Genomic DNA, 26,540 nt, shown 5'->3' with positions numbered 1-26,540 from the left:
CAAGGCAAGCCTTTTAGACCCTGACTCCCACCTGTCCCGTTTTTGCAACCGTTTTTCCACCTGCCAGTTCTTGATCTCCCCGTTTGTCTCAGACTACGACTCGTCTCCGGCTACGACCCGTCTCTGACTCCGACCACGTATTTGCTCTCCTGTCCTGGCTATCGACCTGTTTTTTCATCCCTGACACCGCCATTGCCGGCTACGGAAGATCCACTTACGTATTGGATCACAATCCGATTGCGAGAGCAACTTGCTTCCCGTATCCAACGAGCACCGGATCGTGGGCGCAGCCCTTCCTCTTTCTTTCAATAAAACTTGTGGTTAACGTTACGAAATTGGGTCCTGATTCTCTTCTGGTCGTGACAATGAAGGGTAGTTTACTAATGCAGTCTAAATGGTAAAGCTAAAAATTTGAAGTTGACATTGTTTTACTGATCCAGCCCAACTTAGAACAGAACATCTTGATCCGGCCCCAGAGCCTGTGATGTGTGAAACTGGAGTGTCATGCCCATTTTCGTTGTCACAATATGTTAACCCATTTTGTAACAATGACAATGAAGGTATATTCTATTCTATTCTATTCTAAATTGAGTTTGACTTCCCTGATCTATGTGTAGGGCTAATACAAATAACTTTTGTGCTGTTGTTGACTTTGATCACTAAAGTTTCTATCATGCTACTTGCACATACTTTGTACTTATTAGAGATGCTCCTATATGCGATCTTTTTCTGTCAATCGGGTATAAACTGACATAAATCCCGTCGTTCTGCCTCAATAATGCACGCGCAGCTTGGCGCGGAAAGAGTTCTATTATCTAGCGTTGTTTTTAAGTTTTAAATATGATAAAGTATTTTTTTGCCTGCTATTGGCTGGCAACCAGTTCAGGGTGTCCCCTGCCCACTGCCCGGAGATGGCTGGGATGGGCTCCAGCCCCCCGCGACCCTAATAAGGATAAGCGGTACAACTAATGAGATGCGATGAGATTTTTTTAATGCGCTCTTTTCATAATATAACTCCCTTTTTTTCTCTTGGAACAGACATTTATTATTAACTAATTTTGTGTGTTTTCCCTCCATTTCACACCGCAACATATTGAATTTACACTTTAAAAAGAGAAAAAAATTGTGTGGTAAAAGCAAATTTTAACTGATTTAGATTGCAACTCTACAGGTACATTTAGGTCGGACGGAAGATTGCCTGTAGTGTATATTTACTTTATCAATAAAGGTTTTACAAAAGGAAACAGGAAATTACGTCACTTACCAGTCAGTTACCTCGCCTCTTTTTGTTTGAAAATGTAATTTCTCTGGAATAAAATTAAGATTTCTTTGCATGATTTGAACCATCGTCCTTAATGTTTGACTCTAGTCAATAGCTTAAAAAAAAAAAAAAAAAAAAAAAAAAAAAAAAGCGACGACGATAAGAGTTACCATTACCAACTATTTTAGCTTAGCATCTTTTGGACGACGCCTGACTTCAGTGAACGTAAGCCATTATTGCTTTGTTTTTAATAAGAACATTTGCAAATATCTCTTGCATTAAAATGCATGCTGCTTCTAAAAAAGGCAGGTGCATGGTTTGCCCTGTGTGGATTTATAATTAAAATATAAATCGTTTTGTTTACCTTTTGAACAAGATCCGGGAGTATCTTGCTTTCCGTGGTAGTATTTATATTGAATTGCCTTTATTGTCATTCATAACAAGGTAGTGAAGATTATTTGCAGAGATTATATATTGCTCTCTATATTAGACGCGTAAATCAAGTCATGTTTATTTGTATAGCCCTTAATCACAAAGCGTCTCAAAGGGCTGCACAGATCAGAGACTATTGCAAACTATGACTACAGACTTATGACATCATCCCCTGATATTGTAAACAAAGTATAGGTTATTCATATGCTATAGACTAGAAGTGTGTTTTAAGCTTAGATTTAAACATTTCCACTGAGGTTGCAGATCGAATCTCAGGGGGGAGAGCACTGGGGCCCGACTGGAGAACGCTCTCGAACCTGTGGATCTCTTCTTGGCTCTTGGGCTCAATATTAGACCAGCATTTTCAGAGTGAAGGTTCCGGACCAGAACATAGGGGGAAATTAAATCTGAAAGATATGAGGGAGAAGGTCCATGCATGATTTTGTATACTACAAACAGAACCCTAAAATCACATTTGAAGCTGACAGGGAGCCAATGCAGGCTACCTAAAATCGGGGTAATGTGATCAAACTTTCTTGTCTTAGTTAAAAGCCTCACTGCAGCCTTTTGTACTAGCTAGGCTCTTGATTTTGGACTCTGTGAGACCGGAGAGTAGTGCATTACAGTAATCGAGACGGGAGGTAACAAATGCATGAATTATAATCTCCGCATCCGACTGAGACAGCATAGGGCAAATTTTAGCAATGTTGCAAAGATGGAAAAAGCTGTTCAAGTAATATTCTTAACGTGTGTTTGAAATGACAGATCGGGGTCAAATATGACAATAATTTTTTTTTAAAGAGCTTCAGTGTAAATAAATAGGCTAAAGGTAGTTTTTGGGGATCATTATTATACGTATTATAACCTGAAAACTCTTGTACAGCCTGATCCTGCAGAATCTGAAGCTTCTACTGTGGTGCTGCGAAAATGGCAGATCCCGCACGGATTAAAGCTGAAGTTCTACTTGAGAAGCCAGTTGCTGGACAAAAAGAAAAGCTCCAAGTGAAAGGAAGTGAAGAAACACAGTCTTCAACTACAGAAAAAGCCAAAGACAAACCAAAAGACTCATCCCTGCAAGAACAGCTCAATCAAGAACCTGCTGTATCCGTAGGCAACTTTACATCTCAGGATTCTTAAGTCGATGACCGGCTAACACATTTTTGCCCCCTATATTATTTTCTGTGAAGGAACCACCAGCAGGAGCAGATGAAGAGGACGAAGGGACCTCTGATCAGCCTGCAGCCAAAAGATTGAAAGTGGAACAAGAAAAGAAAAAGGAAAAGCGGCAAAAGGTTGATGAGGATGAGATACAAAAGATGCAGTAAGATATATTTCTTTGACCGAGATCAAGCCTCTTTAAAAAAATTCTCCTTTAATAGTTTCACTTGTGTTTTTCAGAGTGTTGGTATCATCTTTCTCTGAAGATCAGCTAAATCGTTATGAAATGTACAGACGTTCTGCCTTCCCTAAAGCTGCCATTAAAAGAGTATGGAGCATTTACAACCTCAGCCAATTACTGTGTTCATGCCACGAGTATTTTAATTATTTTACTGATATTTTTATGCTGTTTTGTAGCTGATCCAGTCCATTACAGGCTCCTCTGTTTCCCAGAATGTGGTGATCGCTATGTCTGGTATCTCCAAGGTTTTTGCTGGGGAAATTGTTGAGGAAGGTGAGTGTACACACTTGAGTAGACAACTGGATTTTTATGTAAATACCTAATTCAAAATGTGGATGTTCACAGCGCTGGACGTTTGTGAAAAGTGGGGAGACACACCGCCTCTTCAGCCAAAACACATGAGAGAGGCAGTGAGGAGGCTGAAGAGCCGGAATCAGATTCCCAACACCAAGTATAAAAACATTCTGTTTCGTTGATAAATGGAACTTCACATTACATGTCAGGCAGTGGTGCACCAAGGAATTGCTGTTTATGGCAGACTTCTTGGTACAAGATCAGTTTGTGTTCACTCATGATCAATAACTTGAGATACCAGTGACTCTTGGTTTTGCTAAACTGTCAAATGTACATACTGCACGTTTTATTACTGAAAACAGTGATTTTTTTAAATAAACTTGTCTTGACTGTGTCAGGAAGTGGGGATGACATTGACTACAGAAACACAGGTTTTAATGTGTAGATCTCATTTATTTTGTTAAAGTACTTTACACCACTACTGGTTCACAGAACCAATTTCATACAAGTCTTAAGTGAAAAAGACATAAATTGCAAAATCATTCAACGGTACTGTCCACAGGAATCAAAAAAATGGAAGCTCCAAAGGACTCACCTGCCTTTGTGTATGAAAAACTATGTGAAACTAAGTGCAAATACCACAACACTTGATTTCATGCAACAGAGAGAAAACACAATTTGCTTTAGAGGCTATCATACACTGTCTTGGGAAGGCAGACATGTGAAGTTGATAAGGAAATGAAAACAAAACAAACGCTGGATTGCCTGCTACACAACCTTGCAATCACAATGCTGAAACCAATTAGCTTGATTTATTCATTCATTCAATATCTGCACCACTTATCCTCAGTAGGGTGGCGGGGGTGCTGGAGCCCATCCCAGCTACCTTCAGGCAGTGGGCAGGGGACACCCTGAACTGGTTGCCAGCCAATCGCAGGGCACACAGTGACAGACAATTAACTCGCTCATTCACACCTTGGGACAATTTGGACCGGCCAATAAACTTGACATAATTTTTTTCTGGAATGTGGGAGGAAACTTGAGTGCCCGGAGGAAACCCACGCAAGCACGGGGAGAACATGCAAACTACACACAGGAGATTCGATCGCATGACCTCAGAACTGTGCCGCACACGCGCTGACCACTGCGCCGCCGTGCTGCCCTAGCTTGATTTAATAATTCACAAATAAGAGATCTAGATTTTTTAAACTCGATTTTTGTTGAAAAGGTATAACATTCTCCCTGTTCTGCGCTAAGAAAGGCAAAAGAAACAAAAACAAAGAGTGCATTGGCGAGTTATAAACACAAGAGGTCTGTCGTTACATCGAGATGATCAAGTAAAATGAAATCTCAGCAATATAATGCTTCCAAAGGCAAAAAAATTCACAACTTAAGACAATACATAGCAACATTTTAAATAAAGCATTCATGTCACAAACCCAACTGTGTAGTGTTCTAAGAAATGACTATAGTCATTATGCATTAATAGAAAACAAGCATTTGATCCAATACGTCAAATCGATTTCACAGTAACATTAAATGTTCAGAAAGTGCTTTGTGTGACACACTGAGCATGCATATTTAGTACCACAAGATGAAAAAACGGTTCCAAAACACTGTCAGTTAATAATAGACCATAAAATGTTCTGATATGTCTTTACACACACACGCGCATTGTCTGGTAGTTACTGTCTGTTTTCAAAGGTAGTACCATTAGCAGCTTTTTTCCTTGCAATTAACACATGCAAAAAATGTCATAAATGAACAAGAACATAGAATTAAAACTGCTACCATGACAGGAACCTGATCTTTGACTTGCATATGCTTTTAAAAATCAAATGTAAAACGGCTATAGCTTAAATTTAACAAGTTGATACTTGATGGCTCCACAGTAACAAGTATTTGACTAGCAGGCAATCTTAAATATCTGAACCGCAAACCATAACGAATAGTTTGAATGGCTGATGTCATCTAGTTTAGCATGCTGTGTGTCTAGAATACTAAAACACACAAGGAGTTGACTGTCCACGCTAATTTGGGCAAAAAATGCCCAAGTATTGTCTTATAAGATTATTCGGTCAGGAATTGTTATCAAAGTGTAGACTTATAAAAAGAATGTGGAGATGTATACAGACGCTCCCCTACTTACGACCATTCGACTTACGAAAAACGGTAGATGCAAACATTTTTCGGGATGTCGAAAAATAGCCAGACATTGCTGTAAGTTAGATTTTGTATTGTGTGCACCTTTTTCCAAGCACAGGACATTACTGTAGTGCTTCTTTCCGCCACTACCGGGATGTGGCGCTGTGAGAGGTCACTCAGCATCCACCTCGAAGAAATCCGGCTTCTACTTCCTAGTTCGTGTGTAAACATACTGTACCGAATCTCCAGCGCGCCAAGAACCTTTTTTATTGTTTAATATCTGGTGCCTCAGTTCAATGTGGTTGGTAACTGGTATAATGGCGGCGCCCTCTGTTGGCTGCGGCTGCATCGACTTGCTACAACGGGTCAGGTGTATCGACATTTCGTTCTGTGTACATTGTTACAAAGAATGACAATACAAAGGAAATTATTATTATTATTATTATAAAGAGGCGATCCGTTTCTTTTTAAATAAAAGTTGTATAAGAAAGTTTGATGCGGTTGAGAAAATGGTTGTTTTTTTTGTCCACTCTACCACCGAGGAGGACCTCTTGAAGCCCATCTTCAAAAAGTAAGTTAAACTCAATGTTATTTATCTTTATAGAGCATATTATTTTATGAAAGTTTATTTTTTAGTACAAAACAATACAGGTTAATTATATAAACCTTAAACAAAAAAAAAATAGAACTGAAGCAACTTACGAACAAATTCAACTTATTAACGATCATTCTTATTCGTAAGTAGGGCAGCGTCTGTACAGTACACATTTGGTGTGACTCCAGTATTGGGAGCGCCTAAGTATTTCAGTTCAGCTTTTAAAATGTATTTTCTATGCAGAAAACGTTGCCAATGGAAAATCTATTTGAAAAACACAATTTGTTTTCAAATCATAAAAAGACCTGAATGTCTATACAATTCCCAGACAAATAGTACATTTCCCCTTTATAAATCGTAGCAAATGAAAGTCAATATTCATGTCATGCCTTGTCTTTTCAGATGTGCTCATAAAAAGTAATCTTCAGTCTTGACACAATGACTAAAGAAGCATAAAAATCCATTGGCTCAGAGCGTAAACCCGGGGTCATACTTCTTTAACTCCTGTAGGAGGCGATCCCGCTCACTGAGAGCCTTTGTGAGGGCCAGCTGAGCATTAGAAAGCGTGCACTGCAGGATTTGGCTCTGTAATAGTGACATCGTAACATCAGATAGGTGCACAATGCACACTTTGTATACAAGAGGGTGCTACTAACAAACCAGTCCAGTTCTTTTTAAAAAGTGAATTAAAATAGAGAGGAAAGGAGCACAAAACCCCAAATGGAAAATATATACTGGGCAACACAGAATAAGACTAACTGATTTGTTTATTCTGTTTTTAGTATTGGGCCCTTGCATTATACCTCAATGCTGCCGTTGTTTTTACAATTATGCACTGTTAATATCATTGTCACTCTCTGCCAATAATTTTGCTGTTCTTTGATTACCACACACTTTAAGGCAGATCTGTTTTTTTTAAAAACTTGGTTTAATAAAAAGAAGGGTTGGTAAGGAGCTTTTAAGAGTTGTAATTTTAATGTCTGGTGTTTCGGTCCTCTACTATTCTCCTTGCGGGTTCAAAATCCATTGATGTCTTCCTTGTTTTGAGTGTCTTTTTTGGGGGGGGTTGAACAATTTTATTGACACTATTAACATCAAATAAACAATGTGAGGTTTGAACAATTTTTATCGACAATCTTAACAGCAATTAAGCATATTCACAGTTTTGTTATTCACAATTTTGTTATATCTGACAATACGACGTTTTAAAAATTATATCATATCCCAACAATATGAGTTTTTATCGACACTTTTAACAGCAATTAAATACTTCTTGGTTTAAGTGTCTACTAAACTAAAAACTTATCACTAACCGTATTATAATAATTCAAAGATATACAGCGGTACCTCTACCGCCGAATGGCTCTACATACAAAAGTTTCGGGTTACAAAGTACCTGAATGAAAAAATATTGCCTCTAGTTAGGAAAACGTTTTTAGATACAAAGTCAAAAATACAGTACAGTATGTGCTGATAGCTGCGACTGGAGTTTCCTGAACGTAAACTAACTGGCTGCCTGTATCCCAGCATGCTCTTCGTGTCATCGACACAGTGTAGAGTTCAAAGACGAGGAGGAAAAGAGGTTCTGGCAAGATAGCGGGGAGAAGGATCTAGCCTAGATTAAAGACCTTTGAGCAAAATACCCTGAAGTCTCAGGATTTGTTGACAAAAATACCTAGAAAATGTGTTGACATGTGGTGCTATTGCTCATTATGAGGTCTACCTCGCGCACTTCCAACAAATTGTCAAAAGACAACAAAAGCAGACGTCATTGAATCTGTTTTTCAAGAAACTCCAGGCGAAAAGGTAAATTAATATTTTTATTAGCTCCCTTATTTATTTATTTTTTTACATTATTTGCCTCTTATTTTATGTTTATATGTTCCATGTTCTGATCTCTTATGATTTGTTAGAAAAATATACTGTACTTTAATGGGATTTGGATCGGAGTTGCATATTTACATTCAAAATGCGTCTCTACTTACGAAGTTTTCAGGTTGGGAATCTACTCCCAGAACGAATTAAATTTGTGAGTAGAGGTACCACTGGGCATGACATTTTGAAGGCTGATTTTGCCACTGTGACTAATGTGGCCCATGAGTGTTGTGTATGACATTCAATTTCTTACCTCCGTGTGCTGCTCATCAGAGTAAGGACATTTTTCACAGTCCAGTTCTTCAGCTAAAATTATTAGAAAAAGTGAAAATGTTTTTGATGAATGGATATGTAATAGTTTTCAGCGTTTGTATATGAAAAAGATTTCATGCGCACCTTTAAGCCTCATAACGCCATCTTCACTACGCTCAAAATGTAGCTGATCTACAACAAACGTGGCTGGGGTTGGCTGGGGGGCTGTCGGATATATTCTTGGGCCATCATCCTATGAAAAAACAAAAAACATAAAGTAACATTAAAAAAACCATCATGTTTTTATTTGACAATACAAAAATTTAAATCCCCACCTTAATAGTTACAGAAACATTGCTCAAGTGTAAGTTGAGTGGCTGACCGTCCACACTAAATTCGTCCTCCAGAAAAGGCCCAATGTTGGTTAAGGTGGAGGTTAACAAATCAACATGACAGTCTTGAACTCGCACATCTAGCAGGCCCAACCCCAAATACTTTGTGGATTCAGAATGCCGTGCTGTGGAAGGACCACTTTCTGCTCGAATGCAGACGGCGGGAGAGCCCCCGCTACTGTGTCCATTCTGTTTGCGGGCAGGTGCTGCACAAATACAACTACAGTTACTCGAGCGCTTGTCATAATTCACAAAACCTTATCGCAGTTTGTCAGCAAGAGTTTGGGTTACCTTGAACGAGACCAGCCAGCAAGTCAACGACTTTGACATTACCCATTTGTACTGAGTTTATATTCTGGGCTTGGGCAGCAAAAACCTGGTCTTCGCCTTTTACCTCCATTGTGCAGGATGTCCCACTCAGAATAAGTAACAGCACAGATGACTAGAGTAAAAACAAAACAAGTTAAACACATAAACAACATTAGTTAACGGTGGGAGGGAAAAACAAGCATATCAGAAGAACATATGAACCAACTATGTCTGCAGATATATCCTCTGTACTGAATGAAAGTGAGCTGCTGAGATCAGCAGACGAGCCTCTCTCAGTGACAAGAGCAGGGCTGCCTTGGCTTCCTGAAGGGTTGACCCTAGGACGCGCAGAACCAACACCAGATTCTGAAGAGAAAATAAAAACAATTTGAAGGCCTTAAAGTCATATTTTCAAAGGATCTTGACCAAGGATGGAAGGCCAAGATAAAAAAAATGATAATACAGGCATATTAAATTTTTCTCACACTGTAGCTGCTATTCAAAAAAAGAAGCATGCAATTTTTGGCATTTTTTTTGTAAACATTCAATTTATTCAAATAAAAAAGGAGGTATTAGAAAAGCAGCGACAATATTAATATACAAAAACAGGTAGACATCTACATGTACACGTGTTTGGATATAAATACCATTTAATCAAATTGGTTTTGAAACACTCAAAATAAAGGCAAAGTAAAAAATGATGCCCCTTTTAAAGTACTAAATATGAAAAACCTTAAATGCAATATTGCTAGCTCAAAAGTGATTTTTTTCCCATAAATTAAATATCTTGACAGATATAATAAATATCTGATAAATAATAGCACATAAAGAAAAATGTAGCCAGCTATTTTAATGTTGAAGACACTGGAAACAAGAGTGGCACCCCGTTAGCGTATTTCTATCAGTAGTCCTTTTTTTTTGGTTACCATTTTATACAGAGCAGAAGTAAATGGAAGGAGACCAAGAAGAAGGCCGCGATTGACGTGGATGGATGGTGTTATGAGTGCGCTGAAGGAAAGAGGTCTAAATGTAGTGGAAGCTAGAGCTCTTGTTGGTGATAGGAATGAGTGGAGAGGTGTTGTGAAAGTATAGTGGGATGTTTAGACACGTTCTAAAGGATGGGCAGGGCACCCATATGATGCTGCAGGGGTAAACCATTGAAAGCTGTCAGGCCCTGCTGTTGAACAGAAGAGTGTGTTGTGTCACCGCCGCTTTCTGGTGTCCCGTTTCATCTGGAGGGACGAAAGCATGACCCACTTGGGTGCCGAGGTGCTTACTTGTTTGGGTGTTTGGGCATTTGGGTTGGCCATGGTCCAATTTTTTTTTTGTTGCTACTTTTTCCCTTTTTTATTTTCTTTGTTTTTGTATGTGTTTGTCTTGCTTCGGTCAACCCTCTCGAGGGATATGACCAGGGTAGATAGATCATTATATTTTTAACATTTGGGGAACCAGGTTAAAAGACAAAACAGGCCGTAGTATGCCCCCCCTGATTAAGACTCACACCAATGCGGGCAAACTTGTACTCGCTAATAGATGTGGAGAACTGATATTGTATGTGGCATAAAGAAAAACCAGTGAGATTATTTCATTTTCGCAAACTGTGGTGATTAGTACATGACATGTTAAATGTAGTTCTGAGTTTGCCCTCTTTTGGCACTCGGTCTTTGTGGCAACTGTATATAAATAAATATGCAGGCACTGAATTGATTTAACAATTAAAGTCATTTGCTCTACATTCTTAGTCAAACACTCACAGCTCGCTCACAAATAGCGCACAGTCTGTTCAGGTATGCACATAGTTAAAATAATAATTAAAATTTAGCATCGCTTAATTGGGATCTTAAGGCACTTTTTGTATTGTAGAGGTTGTATTCTAGAATGGCCCTGCTCATTTCTGTGTGTTTTACAATACTGTATCCTTCTTTTTTCCCCTTTTTCTTTTTTTTTTTGTTTCTCCCTTGTTTTCATTTCATGCACTTTTCTGCGGCTGTGCAATTAAAAGGAAACCCCTTTGTACAACTAAAATACTGGGTAAAGAGGGCTTGGACCTTCATCTTATTTATGGACAGATTTAGGCATGCCTTTTGGATGATGAAGAAAGGAACTCATTTTACTAAAGTGCATACAAAATTTTCAATTTTACAGCAAGCAAAACAGGGTTGGGCTTTACCAAGTCACGGCGATAAGCATGTGTATGGTCCACATTTGTTGTCTCGCACCCTTAACATTTTCCCAGGCTAAATTTTAAGGCGAGTCCATCTCTGATCCTTCAATTTGTTGATGACAGATGGAATATTTCTTAATAGTTAACAACTAATGATAACATTTTAAAATATTTAAGTATCAGTAAAGCTGATCTAAATATTTTATCTGTTTGATTATCAGTTGTCTGTCCAACTGGTGAGAAATGTTTGCTAGAAGAGGATTTCTGTTGTAATCATTGGTGTGGTGCCTTGAAAAGAACAATTGCTGACTAAATGTCAGGAAACGTAACGCCAGCTGCAGCAAACCATAGGTTGTGGAAATGGGTGCCCACGATGTCAATACTGAATTCCAGGCAAACAAGTAGTCGGAAAACTGCTTTTTAATCCCCACATGCTACACTAAAATCAAGTTCAGTAAAGCAAAATTGCTAAAAAAGCAAATGGAGCTAATTGGCCCTCAGTTAATTTGCAGTATATTCAATATTGTTATATAGTATGTGTTGTTGTAGTCAAATTTGCATATAGTCTTATTTGGGAAAGATTATTGTAATAATGATTTTTTTTTTAAATATTTGATTTAATTTGTAATTTAATTTGTTGAAGATGATAAGTTGCGATATACATTTCTATTGGAACTACTTTTGGGGGGAAATAATGTACACAGTGATGAATACAAGTTGCACAGTTGTCAGACTATGTCAATAAGATAGAAGTGATATTGTTTTTTGAACATTTGACTGATCATAAAGTTGAACTTGGGCATTTTTTGTATAATTTAACTTTACTTTTTAATTGAAATATATATATTTTTTAAAACAGTCGTGGTCCTGTTATTTGTGTTTAAGACACACGTTACACTGGCATTAAGGGTGTTTGATTTGTGGAATAACACCTACAATAAGTGTATTGCAATTACCTGATTCCGCGAAAACAACAAAATTGTCACTGATATCACTGCCCATGGAAAGGGTTTCATCAGGCAGACTTCCATCCAAGATAGCACTATCCAAAGAATGCTGGGAAGATGATTGTTTTATCCTTTGATGCCTTGGGCTGGCCACCAGGGTAGGGGAAGAGTCTTCAGGATGCTGGACTTGCTCTCTGCAAATGAGTAGGAACAAACACTTATTTGTTAAGAAAAAAAGCATGTGATGTAGAAATGCCTGATTTTAATGTCGCCCGCTTAAAAGGAAAGTATGAGCACTTACTTTGTGTGCGGATTGAAAAGCTTACTCATACCAGAGCCACGACTCAACATGCTAAAGGCGTCTCTTGTTATTGAAAACGCGCCTTTGGTTAAGTCCAGTGAGGCACTGATGGCATCTTTGGTCGCGTCTTTGGTGACATTGATAGCGCTTGATAGTTCCCCCTCCAGGCTGAAAGTGGAAGGCTCTCGGGAAAGGTTGGGAGAGATTATAGGTGAAAGCAGGGGAGAAGGGACTGGGGTGTCCTCAAGAACGGTCAACACATCAACTTCTTCAACAGCCTCGCATGCCTCCTCCACTGTCCCATCCTGGTCATCCTGATCAATAGTAGTGTGGACAGGGCTAAGGGAGGGCATTCCATTTTCTAAACCGTTGTCCACAGGAATTAAATCTGTAGAATGATGTGTTGGGGAGATTTCAGAATCTGTGAGGCTGTGGGTGTCTGTTTCTGGACTATGGGGGGCCTCCGCCTCAAGTTCGGTGCCAGCCGGTGGCAAAAGAACCCCCATCTCCATAGAGTCCAAAAGAAGGGCCAGAGAAATTGTGATCGGTTCGGACTTTGGGTCACAACTCAGTTTAATGTCCTTCAGGTCTCGACTTAACTCCACTCCCAAACGTGCCATGGAATCCTTCATTCTCAGTAAGGCAACATACTGGTAGTGGTTAAGCCACATCTTGACCGGCGTGATGACATGAGCAATGATGTGAAAGTAGGCAAGGGCAGATTCATTGTGGAGAAGTTGTTCTGGGAGGGGTTGGCAAGCCTTGCTAGGACTTGCAGGGGAACTTGAAGAACCCAAAAACCAGGCAGCGGGTTGGCAAATCCAAACTGACATAGCAAAGGGTTCCACAAAAGGTTGAGTATTGCCTTTGGGGAGTCTTCGGGTTCCATCAAAACCTAATGTGACACGGGACACACTTAGCGACCAGACGTCTCGGGATCTCAGTTGTTTTGTGACAGCCGGCCACGGTGTCGACTCTTGAGAGTGCTGGAAGAAGACAGAGGGTACAGCACAAAAGGTACTCCGGTCGCGGGGGTAAGGGCCAGGTGACTTTGGCTGAAAAAATGAACAGTTGGCAAAGCTATCACAGGTCATACTGAGATCGGCCCTGGAGCCATGGGGACAGTGACGGGTGTTGCTGAAAGCCATCTGAGGAACAGTAACAGAAAGAGACTGGGGACGCTCTGGATGGTCCAATATAGAAGAATCTAGAGGAATCACCACCTAAGAAAAATTCAGATTAACATCGAAAGAACCATTAAGCCATCTTCTTTCAAAGTGTTTCTTTTCATGACTTGCCTTAAGATGAGCTGCATCCAGACGAACATCAACATGCTCGTCTGCTTTGCTGCAGTCTTGCAAATGGTAGAAAGCTTTGACCTGGTCCAGAGTGTGTAGCAGACCTCTTGAAAACAGATTTATCCAAAGGACACTTTCTGGGTCAATACACAGCTGTAGGCCATTTACTTGAGCATACAGGTTTGAAGTTGGGACTGATGGGAAAAAAAAGATACCAAATCATCAAAAAAAAAAAAAAAAAAAGAGTTGAGCTTCTTTACACAAAGAAAAATGTACATGGATGGAAATATGTCTGGTGCAGGCAGTCATGCACAACAACAATAATAATGTTTACGATTTTGTTCTAATATGGCATATGGATAAGAAACCACATAGCTGTTACCTAAGAGAGTTTGGTTGTTGGGAAAGTAAAATTCAGTAAACTGCAGATGAACTGCTGGCACATTGTCTGGGAGATGCAAAGCTTTACGATTACATGATAACAAAGGCTGGGTTTTCTTGTTCTGGCGGCTCTTTGTAGACACCTGAATGGAAAAAAAAAGAAATGGAAAAAGTTATCAATATTGGACGGGAAAGAACAAAAATCTTTCGATTCATTTATATTTTTTAAATTGTATTCTTCGCAGTAGAAGTGCCACAATATTGTGGTTGTCCTTTTTCAATACCTATTATGAGTCAATCAACTAAAAACTGTAATTTAGTTTGACTGGATGCGAGAGGAGGTCAATTTCCATGTTTTAGGTTTTGCAGCCAATCAGGTGTTTGTGTTATTATCTAGGGAGATGTTTATTATATCGCCCCCCAAAAATAATGAAAGTTGACGGTTTACTTTTGTTCATTTTGTGAGGACTGTTTAAAATAAAGTGAAAAGAATCAAGGTGCCAACGAACCTTCATATATTAAACCTTTAAGAAATTGACTTTTTTTCTTTTTTTTCAGAAAAACTTAAGACCGTATGATGTCAAATCAAGTATATACAAAACCAATATTGCCAATCTCAAGTGTAATTACTATCAGTAACATTTACTCTCAATACTCAAAAAAAAAGCTAATTTTTATGAGATTGAGTAAGAAATTATTTTTTGCAGCATAGTCATTATCTCTCTCTTGTAGAACAACATAGAAGTACCATACAGTTGAAAACAAAAATGACACACTAAAGTACGTGGAACTCCTTAAATATTGGCTTTAATACATGGATCAAAACGGTCATTATATTCTATATTAAATTGTCATTTTGCTGTTCTGAATGAAATCCCAATTCTTTTTTTTGCAGGAAACTAACATGTTTCTTTGGGGGTTGTTCAAATAATGTGGCTGACTGCAAAGCTCAACAATAAGCAAGTAAATCAAATCAGAGAAAGATAAAATCTTGCCTGGTGAATGTCAACGTCGTCTATGCGAACTACCATGCAACTTGACCGCAACCTCTTTAGTGTTGAGCTTGAAGCACCTGAATTGAGCCTGGCTGAATGTGCTTTGTTCGAGACATCTGATGTTGGACTGGTTGTTTCATCTGAATTAGAGTGAGAGCAAAATTTGATTATTTAAGATCAAATATTTGAGGATGTTTTTGTTTTTTTTCTTTCTCTTAGGTCAATCATTTCAACTTTTCCACATGAATTCCAGGTTGTCTTTATCTTTGGGGTAAATATTTAAAACTCACTTAAAACTCAAATTAATAAAAACTCACAATGTGCAACTTTGAATGAGCATCTAAATAGTCAGGCATGAAAATGTGTGAGGAGGATATAATGAATTTATTTTTGGATATCGCGCTTTATTCTTTTTAAAAACTTGTTTGACTATTCGTCAGCTCAAACTAAGCATTTAAAGGGACAAATGTTGAATACATGCGGCCATGATTCAAATAATTTATGCAGCCACACCCCACAGGCACTTTTTTCCCCTCATGTGATGCTGTTTGACCCAGACATATGTAAGAAAGGATTTCACAACAAACCATTTTGGTGCTGGGTAACAATATCATTGTGACACGCTATGAAAATAATTTAAATGAGCTTATTATCTTGAGTTTTTTGATCAGTACTTTCAAATTTCTTCCCCCGTTTTCCCTTTGCTAGACTGTAAGTCCTTGTGTCAACAACTTTCTTTGATTAAATTTTCCTTGTCATGTAAAAAAAACGTTGTTTGTTAGAATAAAACACAAGCATTATTGAGTGTTGATATTATTTTCCTACTGGACTGATCAAGCATTATCCATATCACTGAACTGAAAATCCAATAATTTAAAGCTAAAAAAAATATGTTTAGAGTACGGACGCTGCCCTACTTACAAACGAGATTCCGGACGATCGTTCGTAAGTTGAATTTGTTCGTAAGTTGCCTCAGCGCGATATTTTGTTTGGAATGTATGTTTAAGATTTATATAAGTGCGTTTAAGGCTTGTATATTTAACCTGTATTTTTTTAAACCGAAGAATAAATGTTTAATGAAATAATATGCTCTATAACGTAACAAAGCAGGCTGAATGATAAAGCATAATACTGAAAAATAAAGCTACACAATAGGCGTTTGACATTCTTGGGTCTGTGAAGCCCTTTGAGACTCCTTACAAATAAAAAAGACTTGACTATAAAGATAAATAAAGTTAACTTTAACTTACTTTTGAAAGAGTTAAGTGACTTCGTCCTCCGTGGTAAAAAGCGGACGAAAAAAAAGTGATCCAACCATTTTCTCAACCACATCAAGCTTTCTTATTCCACTTTAATTTCAAAAGAAATGGCTCGCCTCTTCTTTACACTTTACAACAACCAAATCGAATGGATGCAAGAGATATCAAACAATAAAGGTTCTTAGCGCTAGAGATGCAGTGCAGTATGTTTACATTACACACGAACTAGGAAGTAGAAACCAGATTTCATCTTCGGCGTGGAGGCTGGGTGACCTCTCACAGCGCCACGGGTAAACGGTGCACATAATGGATGGATGGATATTAAGATAAACTTTAATGCACATTGTGGTGGGTGGTTCCCATAACCATTAGAGTTGTAGGGGCACGATTTTCTGTGGTGTGTCTGAGGCAAGTACAGCCTGGTGGCGCCCATCCCTCCCTGGGCCAACAAATGTTTCCACCCGTTCTCGAACCAGAGACCTATTGCGTGTTAGGTGAACATGCTAACCACTGCACTACGGAAACACTACACACAAACAACACAGCTTGCACGAATTACGCTGACGTTAATTCAAACGCACCACCTAAAACACCCGATTTACTCTGTGAAATCTCGTAATATACCCCACAACCCCTCCCTACGTCAAAACATTATGTTCCTCGGATTTATAAAATTAACTTTTTAACTTCAAAACAAGGAATTTCCCCTAAAGGTGAGAGATTTTCATGCCTGAAATAGGGCAGTGTACTACAGTGTGAAATTCTAACATTTCATTTTTCATCCATACCACGAGGCGTTTTAGCAGGCGACTCGTTGCAATGGTCTGGCATCTCAGTATAGGGACCTGGAAACCCAAACAACTCTGCTCTTCTTTGATACTCCTCCAGCAGTTTTCCTGCCCACTGCGCCTGAGCTTCCATTGCACCGCTGTAGCGTTCCCAATGTCGACATCCATCAGCTGTGGAGGAGCAACATTAAATGCCCATTAAACATAGCCACCACATTTAGGCTGGCAAAGCTCAACTTAAGCAGGTGGAACATTGCAAAATATTTACAGCTGGTGACTCTCAGTACAAAGGTTAAGATTGTAAAACCCGAAATATCAAGGATGCATTAGAATAGTATAGAATGCAACCATTCATTGGTGGTCAAAATCATCCTACTCACCTGGTCTGTGAATAGGATAATAGTCAAAGCCCAACTTCCGGAATGTCAACTGCATTGCACCCTGTAAACCTTGGGGCTCTTCGATATCTGTCAAGATATTATTGTAAGTGTGAGCTATATTGATACACAATTTTATTTCAACCCAGTAAGTCGGTCCATTTTACCTTCAGCCACTGAGGAACTGTCATTACAAACATGTAGATCTAAGCGAGAAATAAAAGTGTGGTAAGAGGATTCCTTCACATCAAAACGGTCAAAATATTGACTCATGTTGTTGGGTGAGCCTGTATGAGCAGGTGTTGATTCGGTCCAGAGATTGTGGAATCCAGGTGATGGAGGAGCAGTCTAAAATAAGAAAAAGATACATGAGCGCTTAACATGCCTGGCGCAGTTAATAAGAGAACACATCTTTCGAAAATACATGCATTAAAAGATCCTATAACTGACACTTTTCACATATGGTTTATAGGTTAAACCGAACAAAGCTTCATAGGCAGAACCTGGAGGGAATCTGCTGTCATGCTCTTCCTCTGTTGAGCAGACTTCTTCATGGCTTCGCTGAGGGACTTAGCATATCTGATGATGGCTTTCAGCTGGGAGTCGGTCAACACCCACAACAAATCATCCAGAATAAAAAGCAGTTTGGAGGCCAACACGTTGCAATCCTTTATCTGGAACAACAAACAAACACAGAAAGCAGATAATATAAATGAATGTTTTTTACATAACATTGCAAGAAAGAAAAAAAAAATTATGATACCCTATCACATATTACAAGATTATTTGACGAGCACAGCAATTGAAATAAAGAACATAATGACTCACTCTGCGTTTAAGTGCAATGCGAATGCGTCCCTGGTTAGTGATGAGGCGCAATGGCGTGGTACCCAAATCTTGGTCGTCACTCTCAATGGCGTCTGCCTCGATGCGCAAGGTCTGCCAGTTGATTTCCTTAAATGTCAACACCTGATGCAAAAACATATGCAAAATATTGAACAATTTCTCAAAAAAAAGCCGATGTTGCTGGATATTTTTCATATCCAGCATAGACAGTATGATAATATGAATCCTATACTTCAAAAACGGGTTCATATCAATAATAAGTGAACACAAAACACGAGGGGAAATATACAAAGATAAATAATACAGAGCTGTAACAATACAATTTACTAATTACGCAGAGTATTTTACAAAGGGAGAGATTATCCATTATCTGCACCGCTTATCCTCAGTAGGGTCACGGGGGTGCTGGAGCCCATCCCAGCTATCTTCGGGCAGTGGGCAGGGGACACTCTGAACTAGTTGCCAGCCAGTCGCAGGGCACACAGGGAAAATTTGGACTGGCCAATTAGCCTGACATGCATGTTTTTGGAATGTGGGAGGAAACCGGAGTGCCCGGAGGAAACCCAAACAAGCACGGGGAGAACATGCAAACTCCACACAGGTTTGATCTCAAGACCTCAGAACTGTGCCACACACGTGGTTACCACTGTGCTCCCCCAGGGAGAGACTAATCTTAGTAAAAAATAAATAAATAAAATACATAACGATTTAAGTTGGCTGACCATTGATTTGATTTGGTGATTCTTTGTTTTGTGTCATCGGGTCATCAGGTTAAAAATGTCTTGGCAATCTTTGTGCCATAAACACCCTGCCATCTTGGGATTCTGAGATATTCAGTAGCCTTAAAGGGACAGTGTATATTATTTAGCGCCTAAATGAGCAAATGCTTCTCGATCTGTTGCAAAAACTTTTATGGAAAAAAAAAAAAAAAAAGATCACAACTGGGGCAGCACGGCGGCGCAGTGGTTGGCGCGTGTACGGCACAGTTCTAAGGTCATGAGATCGGACCTTCCTGTGTGGAGTTTGCATGTTCTCCCCGTGCTTGTGTAGGTTTCCTCCGGGCATTCCTGTTTCCTCCCACATTCCAAAAACATGCATTTCAGGTGAATTGGCCAGTCCAAATTGTCCCTAGGTGTTGATGAGCGAGTGAGTTGTCAGTCTCTGTGTGCCCTGCGACTGGCTGGCAACCAGTTCAGGGTGTCCCCTGCCCACTGCCCGGAGATTGCTGGGATGGGCTCCAGCACCCCCGCGACCCTACTGAGGATAAGCGGTGCAGATAATGGATGGATGGATGATCACAACTTTGTCTTTTCTTTTGTCTACCCTACACCATGCATTGACAGCGAGTTTTCCCTTAGGAGTAACACGTGCAAGAACAGCAAGTAGTTGTTTTAAACAATAATTTTTTTACTTTATTACAAGTGAAATATTTTTCTTGTGAATATTTTTTATAAACTTTTTAGGATCTGTGCAGTAGTAACAGTTTGGAAATTGTTCAACATAAAGTTTTCTTCTCAAACAAATTCTTTTTGCATAAATATTCCTAGGAGGGTTCGAATAAACTATACACACATGTTAACAGTTTTGTTCCAAACAACTGGGCATCACTGGGTACCTCTCCTCTCTTGGGATCTGTGACACGGGTGAAGCGCAAGTCACTGCGCTGCCATTTGGGGTTGAGGCTGTTGCCTTGCAGCTGCCACAGCTCAAACGAGGCATGGAAGGCACGAGCTTGCACTTTGATGGTGATGGAGTTGATTCGAACAGACATGCCCTCTACCACTTTCTCAGCAAAGCCATACTCGCTGAGAACAGTCGTCACAAATGTGAGTCATTGTGCTTCCTCCTTTCAGCACAATTCCTGCATCTTTACCTTTGGCCTGCTGTGAGCGCGATAGGAGAGGGGCCGTTGGGAGGACGTGGCTCCTCACATGTCCTCATTTCTACCTCTACCTTATCCAGGAACTGTACAAATTAGGAACAAGGAGAGGAATTTGAGTGTGAAAAGTCTTTGCCTAAGGACCTGTGGAATAAAAACTGTAAATCATAGAATAACTGGTATATAAAGAGACAACTTAGCAGATATGTACAACGATATAAAGGAAAATTCTTACCAGGCAGATTGGGCTTGTTTTTAATTTGGTCCACTGTATCTGCAAACACAGGAGAAGGGTGATGACAATTAGTCAACGTACACGGAAAAAAAAGTGATCATGGTAAAAGTTGACAATGGAATTCATTGTCGACTTTTTCGCCAGATGCGTTTTTCCAACAGAGCTAGGCTTCCTGACACATCTCCGTTGAGAGTCGCTAGTGTCAAGTCAAGTCATGTTCATTTGTACAGTATAGCCCCTTATCACAAGGAGTCTTAAAGGGCTGCACAGACTATTGCAAACTAAAGAATATTATGACACCATACCCTGATCTAAAACCTACATGAGGGCAAGGAAAAACTCAACATGAGGAAAATGAAGAAACCTTGAGAAGGGACCGCACATGAGGTAATCCCCCTTTCAGGATGACCAGACTGCAACGGACGTTGCAGCAACAACAAATAATACACAGATATTGTCAACGTGGAATATAGGTCATTCATAAGGTCATGCTCAATACAGTCACTGTCCCAAGCAGTAACATACAGAAACTACAACATCAACATCAAGTATGCATAACTAAACTTCCAAATTCAAGTAACATTCAAGTCAATACAGTTTTGATAACATGCATTTTATATGTGTATATTTAGCTATATAAGATCTTAAGCATTATGCCTAAATGTGCCTAACAAATGTATTTAAAATTAAACGCATGCAGTCTGTTGAGAATCAAATAGTACTTTTGGTAAATACTTAGCAATTGACCACTTAATGTACGTCACAAAATGCACATTATATTTGTTTTATTTACTGTTCTACTGCTACTAATGTGCCTGATATTGGTGTACTTGATTATAAATTATTATTTGCCGGTCCCTAAAAAAATGACTATTTATGGAATGTATGTCTCTACTGACTATGTGCATAATGGGTTTTAGATAGGGCATTTTCATTTATTTATCTTTTTAAATCCGCAGTATGATCAATAAGAGATGTTTTTCATAATACCAATATTCATGTATTTATTATCATTTACCTTATAATTCCATAAACTTCATGCTAAACCTAAAGGTTAAATAATAGACCAATTATTCTACAAATCGTTTCAATAGCCTGTGACTAGTCAACTATTAGAATAGCTTTAGTTGCAACTTAGACAGTAGGTGTGCATCGTCAGTCAGGTCGTGACAAAAATGTTACACAGCATTCTGCACTCGTTTGTATTCAGAGGGCTCAAGAGCTCCCACAGCATGAAACACGAAACCAAGCTTGAAATATAGTTATGCTCTAAAACTAAATACATTATGACATGCCATGCCAATAAAGCTAAAGGAAAGGTCAATTCAAGACATTCTACTTTTTTAATGCCTTTTGAGATCAAATTTAAGACCAAGTCGACAAAAACCAGAATAGAAACAAATATAAAAACACAAATAGTTTTGCCAACACAATACCTGATGCCTCGTTCACATAACCTAGCACAGGTTTTAGCCCCATTTTTCCCAACTTGAAACACAATAAGACGACTAATCGCAAAAGAAACTCGTTGCAAAGTATTAGGGATTGATAATCAGAATATATAACAGAACAACACTTTAAAATTAATTTTGCTACAAATATACTTATAGCATTCATTTCATGTATATGACATGGCTGTTTTCCATCTGCCATCAGTGTGTACCTGCATTTACTCATCTTCATTCATGCAATGTTTGTGTTGCGTCGTCTGCTACAAGCCACGTGAACTTCTCTTTCCACGATGCTTTTAATGTACATTTATGTTTTGTAGCGTCATATATTTTGTTAGCTTCTTTTGAATATTTCTTCTGGGGCTAAAGTTTTTGGCTTGATTCCTAACCACTTCTCCGTTTTGGCAATATGAATAAAATTATGACTCAAAACCCGTGAAAATAAGTCCAAACAGCTTGCCATCATCATTTTTGCCGTTCCATGTATTCCGTTACTCCCAAAGCCTGCACAAAATTTATTAATTGTATTCATATTTAGTTTCTTTTGTCTTTTATTAGCATATTTGGTATTGGAGTAATCCAAAAGTAATTGAAAGTAATCAAGTTAAAGTAACCCTACCCAACCCTGGTTGTACCCAACGTAAAAGACGCACGCCCCAGGCGTCTGGGCAGACGTTATTTCAGACACTGCTAATGCAATGCAATGATGCTAAGATGAATTGTGTCTATGTTGGTAAAAATGCAGTTTCTCATTTGCAGTTCAATCAAGCTCACATCAGTCAAACTATCAATCATCAGTTTTTATTATGACTCACCCTGATAGCGGCTTTGTTGCAATAGACGCGTGTGACGGCCAGCCATGTCGGCAGGTCAAGCATATTCTGCACAACTTCTTCATCAAGCTCAAGGTTGGACAGTTGTCCCTCCCCCTTCAAGGTACTCAGGTTGATCTTGTCTGGGGACAGATTCTTGGTGAACCTAAACACAGGTCAAATATTATCTCTATGGTGACATGATTTCTATTTAACTATTTGGGACTTGGGGTAAAAAATAATTCTAACAAATGAAATCAATATTTATTTTGAACTGAGACTAAAAATAACATCACAAAATGCATTTTTCATTCATTTATAAGGAATATGAAGAGCCACAAGCAGAAATCACATATAGTTTTGAGGAAAAAAATGAAAAGTTGCTCCTAATAGGCAAACTTGCTAACATTTTTAAAAAACAATGTGATGTTCCTGATAAACTTGATGGACCAGTCCAACACCAAGCCTCCCAGATCTCACTCAGCAGCAACACAAAACTTCAGGATCAATTTATGAGTTGATTGCACAGTATTCTGCAGTTATAATTCACTCTTACAACTTTTTAAATAATGTATGAAAAAAATGAGGGCTTCCTCACCACAAAACGATCAACAGACAAAAAGGGTTTGCTGTGATAAAGGCCAGTATTTGTGTACAGACCATAATGGGCATTGTAACTTAAAATATTTGCTCAGCTTAGCATGCTTCGAGAATGTACAAATGTTTATGCTTTAATCCAGCTATGTGACAGGAGCCATTGTACAAATTGCTGTCTTAAAATTTTGACAACATTAAAACTGATGTTGAACAATTTCCAAAAATAATCTAAAAAAAAATAGAAAACGATCTATCATTACATACCAAACTGCTCATAACTATTACATCCATGTGTCACAAAATCACATAAAAATGCCATCATCTGAAATTAGGATATGTAATGATGTATTAATGGCTATACATCATAAAGAGATTCGAGCCTCATATTGTGTGGGAAACACTACAAGTTGAGAGTATTTTTTTCCCCACATTTGTCTCAAAAACTGCTTGCGTGAGTAATTGTACACCTTTTATTGAAAAATAGGAAGATAGACAGTATAGTTTAGTGGACAATGCATTTTCTAGTATAAATAAAGTCCAAATGTCTTGAGTATTTTTAGCCACTTATTCTAAATATATATATTTTCAACATTGCTCTCTTGTCTGTGTAGGAGACTACATATTTGTTTTATTATTATTATTATTAGAAGTTAAACGCTAGTGCTTCCTTTATTCTACACCTTGATGGAGCTGCAATGCTGCATTGTCCTTTTTGTTTCGCATAATAATGCAATATTATTCATAAAATTTGACAGCAGTTGTATTTTCATGCTGCTGTCAGAACGCAAATCCTAATTTATGTGAAAAATTAAGAGTGAACAATATGCAAAAAAGTGACGTCAAAGCACACAAATCATTCCTTGTAACAAAGTATATTTGCAAAAGGATAAAAGCAAGTTATAATTTAAAGGGCACAGTAAAATATTTGAACACTAGATGTTGCTGTTGCTTTTAGGAAGAAAGAAGAAGAGAAACAAAAAGTAAGAGTGAAAGAAATAGTGTGTGTGAGAGGAGAGAAATAGAAAAAATAGACAGAGATAAAGAAAAAGGGAGAGCGACAGAAAGAAAAGAGAGAAAGAGGAAGGAATACAGAAAGAAAAAGGAGATAATTACTTCATGCTGAGGTTTTGAGTTTCCCCATGCCCTCGTGCAGGTTTTAGATCAGGGGATGGTGTTTTAATAGTCTATAAAGCCCTTTGAGACCTATTGTGACTAAGGGCTATACAAATAAACATGACTTGTGTAGAGCAACTGAAAACGACTGATACAAAGCACAAGGAAGATAACCAACTATGGCCAACCTGCACCACTTTTTTCAAATTGTTCTTGATAAGCCTTTCACAAGGATTTTGTTTATTGGGGTATTCTTAGCAGCAAGATGGCGCAAAATCATGCAAGCTCAATGTGTTATAGAATATAAAAACAATTGAGACGTACGAGTATTTTTAATGCATGTTTTGTGATCTTTTTTTTTTAATGAATTAAGTTTTTTTTTACAACTATGAGGCTGTAAATAACGCCCACTACCCCTTAAGGAGCAACTTTGAGAATATATCACAATGTGATATATAACAACAAGTATCCTAAAACACCTCTTTTGATTTTTACATTTTACCAAAACGTAAAAATCAAATACTGTCCCATTTCTGTTTTTTACGTTTTGCCAAAATGTAGTCCAGGGATTTGGTAACGGAAACGTAACAATTTGAGATATAGTTAAGAAAAAAAAAAGTTAACCTACATCTAGAAGGGCCTTTTAGACTCCGAGAAGTGCAAAAGAGCATTACCATTTTTTCGTAGATTAAGTGAAAGACTGTGATTGTAAATACATGATTTTGATCAATTTTGCATGCAGGTGCTTGGGGAGATGACGCTAGATGCTCTTCACAAGTTTCAGGAATAATGTGCAAAATTGTGTCTGTTTACGATTCGCTAAACGCAGTTTCCCGTCTCGGCAGATATTCAGCCTTTGAAAACGGGTTTGAACGCAAGTGGTATTGCAATAGTTGACGCCGCCAGCATCCAAAAAAGGCTAGCAGGCTAAAGGAGACTTACCGTGACAAATGTTTCAGGATTTGCTTTTTGATAATCCCAGCCATTTTGGATGTGGTCGTATAGTATTCTGCCTTTCGATTTACGTTAACCTGCACTAGAGCAGAAATGTTTCTACACAATAAGCATCACTCGCTTGAGGGATCCCATCTGCCATGGCGATGCTGCTAAGCTAGTATCTTGCTCCTCATAGGAAAGCATAGGACACCCAAAATACCCCTATTCTCTCTCTCTCGCGCTCTCTCTCACTCTCTCTCTCTTTCTCTCTCTCTCTCTCTCTCGCTCCCGTGCGCACGCCCCCTTTCAACCCGGAAGCTGGCTGTAAATTGTGAGATATGTATATTATTTCACAGTACAGTATTAAATTCAAGTTAGTTCAACGAGTGTATAATTATATTTGTCTTGAATGTCATTGATTACAATGTAGAGAACATTGTTTCAGCGAGATTGGACATGACACTTAGGATAACCACGTATTGATATACGTTATCCATCCATTATCTGCACCGCTTATCCTCAGTAGGGTCACGGGGGTGCTGGAGCCCATCCCAGCCATCTACGGGCAGTGGGCAGGGGACACCCTGAACTCGTTGCCAGCCAGTTGCAGGGCACACAATGACAGACAACCTACTCGTTCAGTCACACTTAGGGACAATTTGGACCGGCCGATTAACCTGACAAGCATGTTTTTGGAATGTGGGAGGAAACCGGACTGCCCAGGAGAAACCCATGCAAGCACGGGGAGAACATGCAAACTGCTCACAGGAAGGCTGGTGGTGTCATGGTTGCCATGGTGCCCAATTGGCCGCACCCATGTGTATCACAGTTGCCATGGTGCTCAATTGGCCGCACCCGTGTGTGTGTGTGTGTGTGTGTGTTACGGTTGCCATGGTGCCCAATTGGCCCCCCCGTGGAACGCCAGCTGCGGCTCGTTGACAGATTAGATTTCTTTCTATATTAAGCTCAGCGCTCGCTTGCCGTTTTGTCAGCCCGTCAAACGAACTTCTGCCCCACAAGACGTGAGTCCTGACTTAGTCCTGTTTTCCTGTTTCCAATCAATTATTGTTCCCGTTCATTTTTGTCCTGTTTAATTTTGAGTTCCAGTTTTGTTTCAATCTGTTTTTGTCCTGTTGTTATTTTCTCCAGTTTTTGTTCCCGTCTAGTTTCTCCTGTTTATTTTCGATATCCTGATTAGTTTTTTTAT

The 26,540-nt window shown here is 38.9% G+C and overlaps 3 protein-coding genes across 4 annotated transcripts in view; 1 reads left to right on the top strand and 2 right to left on the bottom strand.

Annotated features, from left to right (window-relative positions):
• anks1aa (ankyrin repeat and sterile alpha motif domain containing 1Aa) overlaps positions 1 to 1,694 on the bottom strand; it is an 88,270-nt gene extending 86,576 nt beyond the window's left edge. Inside the window, exon 1 of the mRNA XM_088330749.1 lies at positions 1,626 to 1,694. The gene's annotated coding sequence lies outside the window, so the exon portion shown is untranslated. The remainder of the gene's footprint in view (positions 1 to 1,625) is intronic.
• On the top strand, positions 1,264 to 3,780 carry taf11 (TAF11 RNA polymerase II, TATA box binding protein (TBP)-associated factor). Of its 2 annotated transcripts, none has more exons than XM_088330751.1 (6): positions 1,264 to 1,486; positions 2,577 to 2,800; positions 2,881 to 3,014; positions 3,092 to 3,179; positions 3,269 to 3,365; positions 3,438 to 3,780. In XM_088330751.1, the coding sequence occupies exons 2-6, from the start codon at positions 2,621 to 2,623 to the stop codon at positions 3,566 to 3,568; spliced, it is 630 nt and encodes a 209-aa protein (XP_088186877.1). In that variant the 5' UTR covers positions 1,264 to 1,486; positions 2,577 to 2,620; the 3' UTR covers positions 3,569 to 3,780. The 2 variants fall into 2 exon arrangements, with proteins under 2 accessions (XP_088186877.1, XP_088186878.1); XM_088330752.1 differs by lacking the exon at positions 1,264 to 1,486 and adding an exon at positions 1,883 to 2,121.
• Positions 3,701 to 25,555, bottom strand: bltp3a (bridge-like lipid transfer protein family member 3A). Its single transcript, XM_088330743.1, has 21 exons — positions 25,340 to 25,555; positions 22,691 to 22,853; positions 20,425 to 20,463; positions 20,184 to 20,275; positions 19,926 to 20,115; positions 18,293 to 18,433; positions 17,968 to 18,138; positions 17,632 to 17,812; positions 17,468 to 17,554; positions 17,088 to 17,258; positions 15,041 to 15,180; positions 14,047 to 14,188; positions 13,665 to 13,858; positions 12,367 to 13,589; positions 12,075 to 12,259; positions 9,181 to 9,320; positions 8,937 to 9,087; positions 8,589 to 8,851; positions 8,398 to 8,506; positions 8,255 to 8,307; positions 3,701 to 6,711 (listed from the first exon to the last, which is right to left on the bottom strand). Exons 1-21 carry the CDS (start codon positions 25,381 to 25,383, stop codon positions 6,595 to 6,597), a joined length of 3,996 nt encoding a protein of 1,331 aa, XP_088186869.1. The 5' UTR covers positions 25,384 to 25,555; the 3' UTR covers positions 3,701 to 6,594.
• Positions 25,556 to 26,540: the final 985 nt, after the last annotated feature.

The sequence above is a fragment of the Urocampus carinirostris genome, chromosome 3 (genome assembly GCF_059441175.1).
Source record: "Urocampus carinirostris isolate Australia breed hairy pipefish chromosome 3, RoL_Ucar_1.0, whole genome shotgun sequence".
In the NCBI taxonomy this organism is placed as follows: domain Eukaryota; kingdom Metazoa; phylum Chordata; class Actinopteri; order Syngnathiformes; family Syngnathidae; genus Urocampus; species Urocampus carinirostris.
This window is presented reverse-complemented; position numbering and strand designations above follow the sequence as displayed.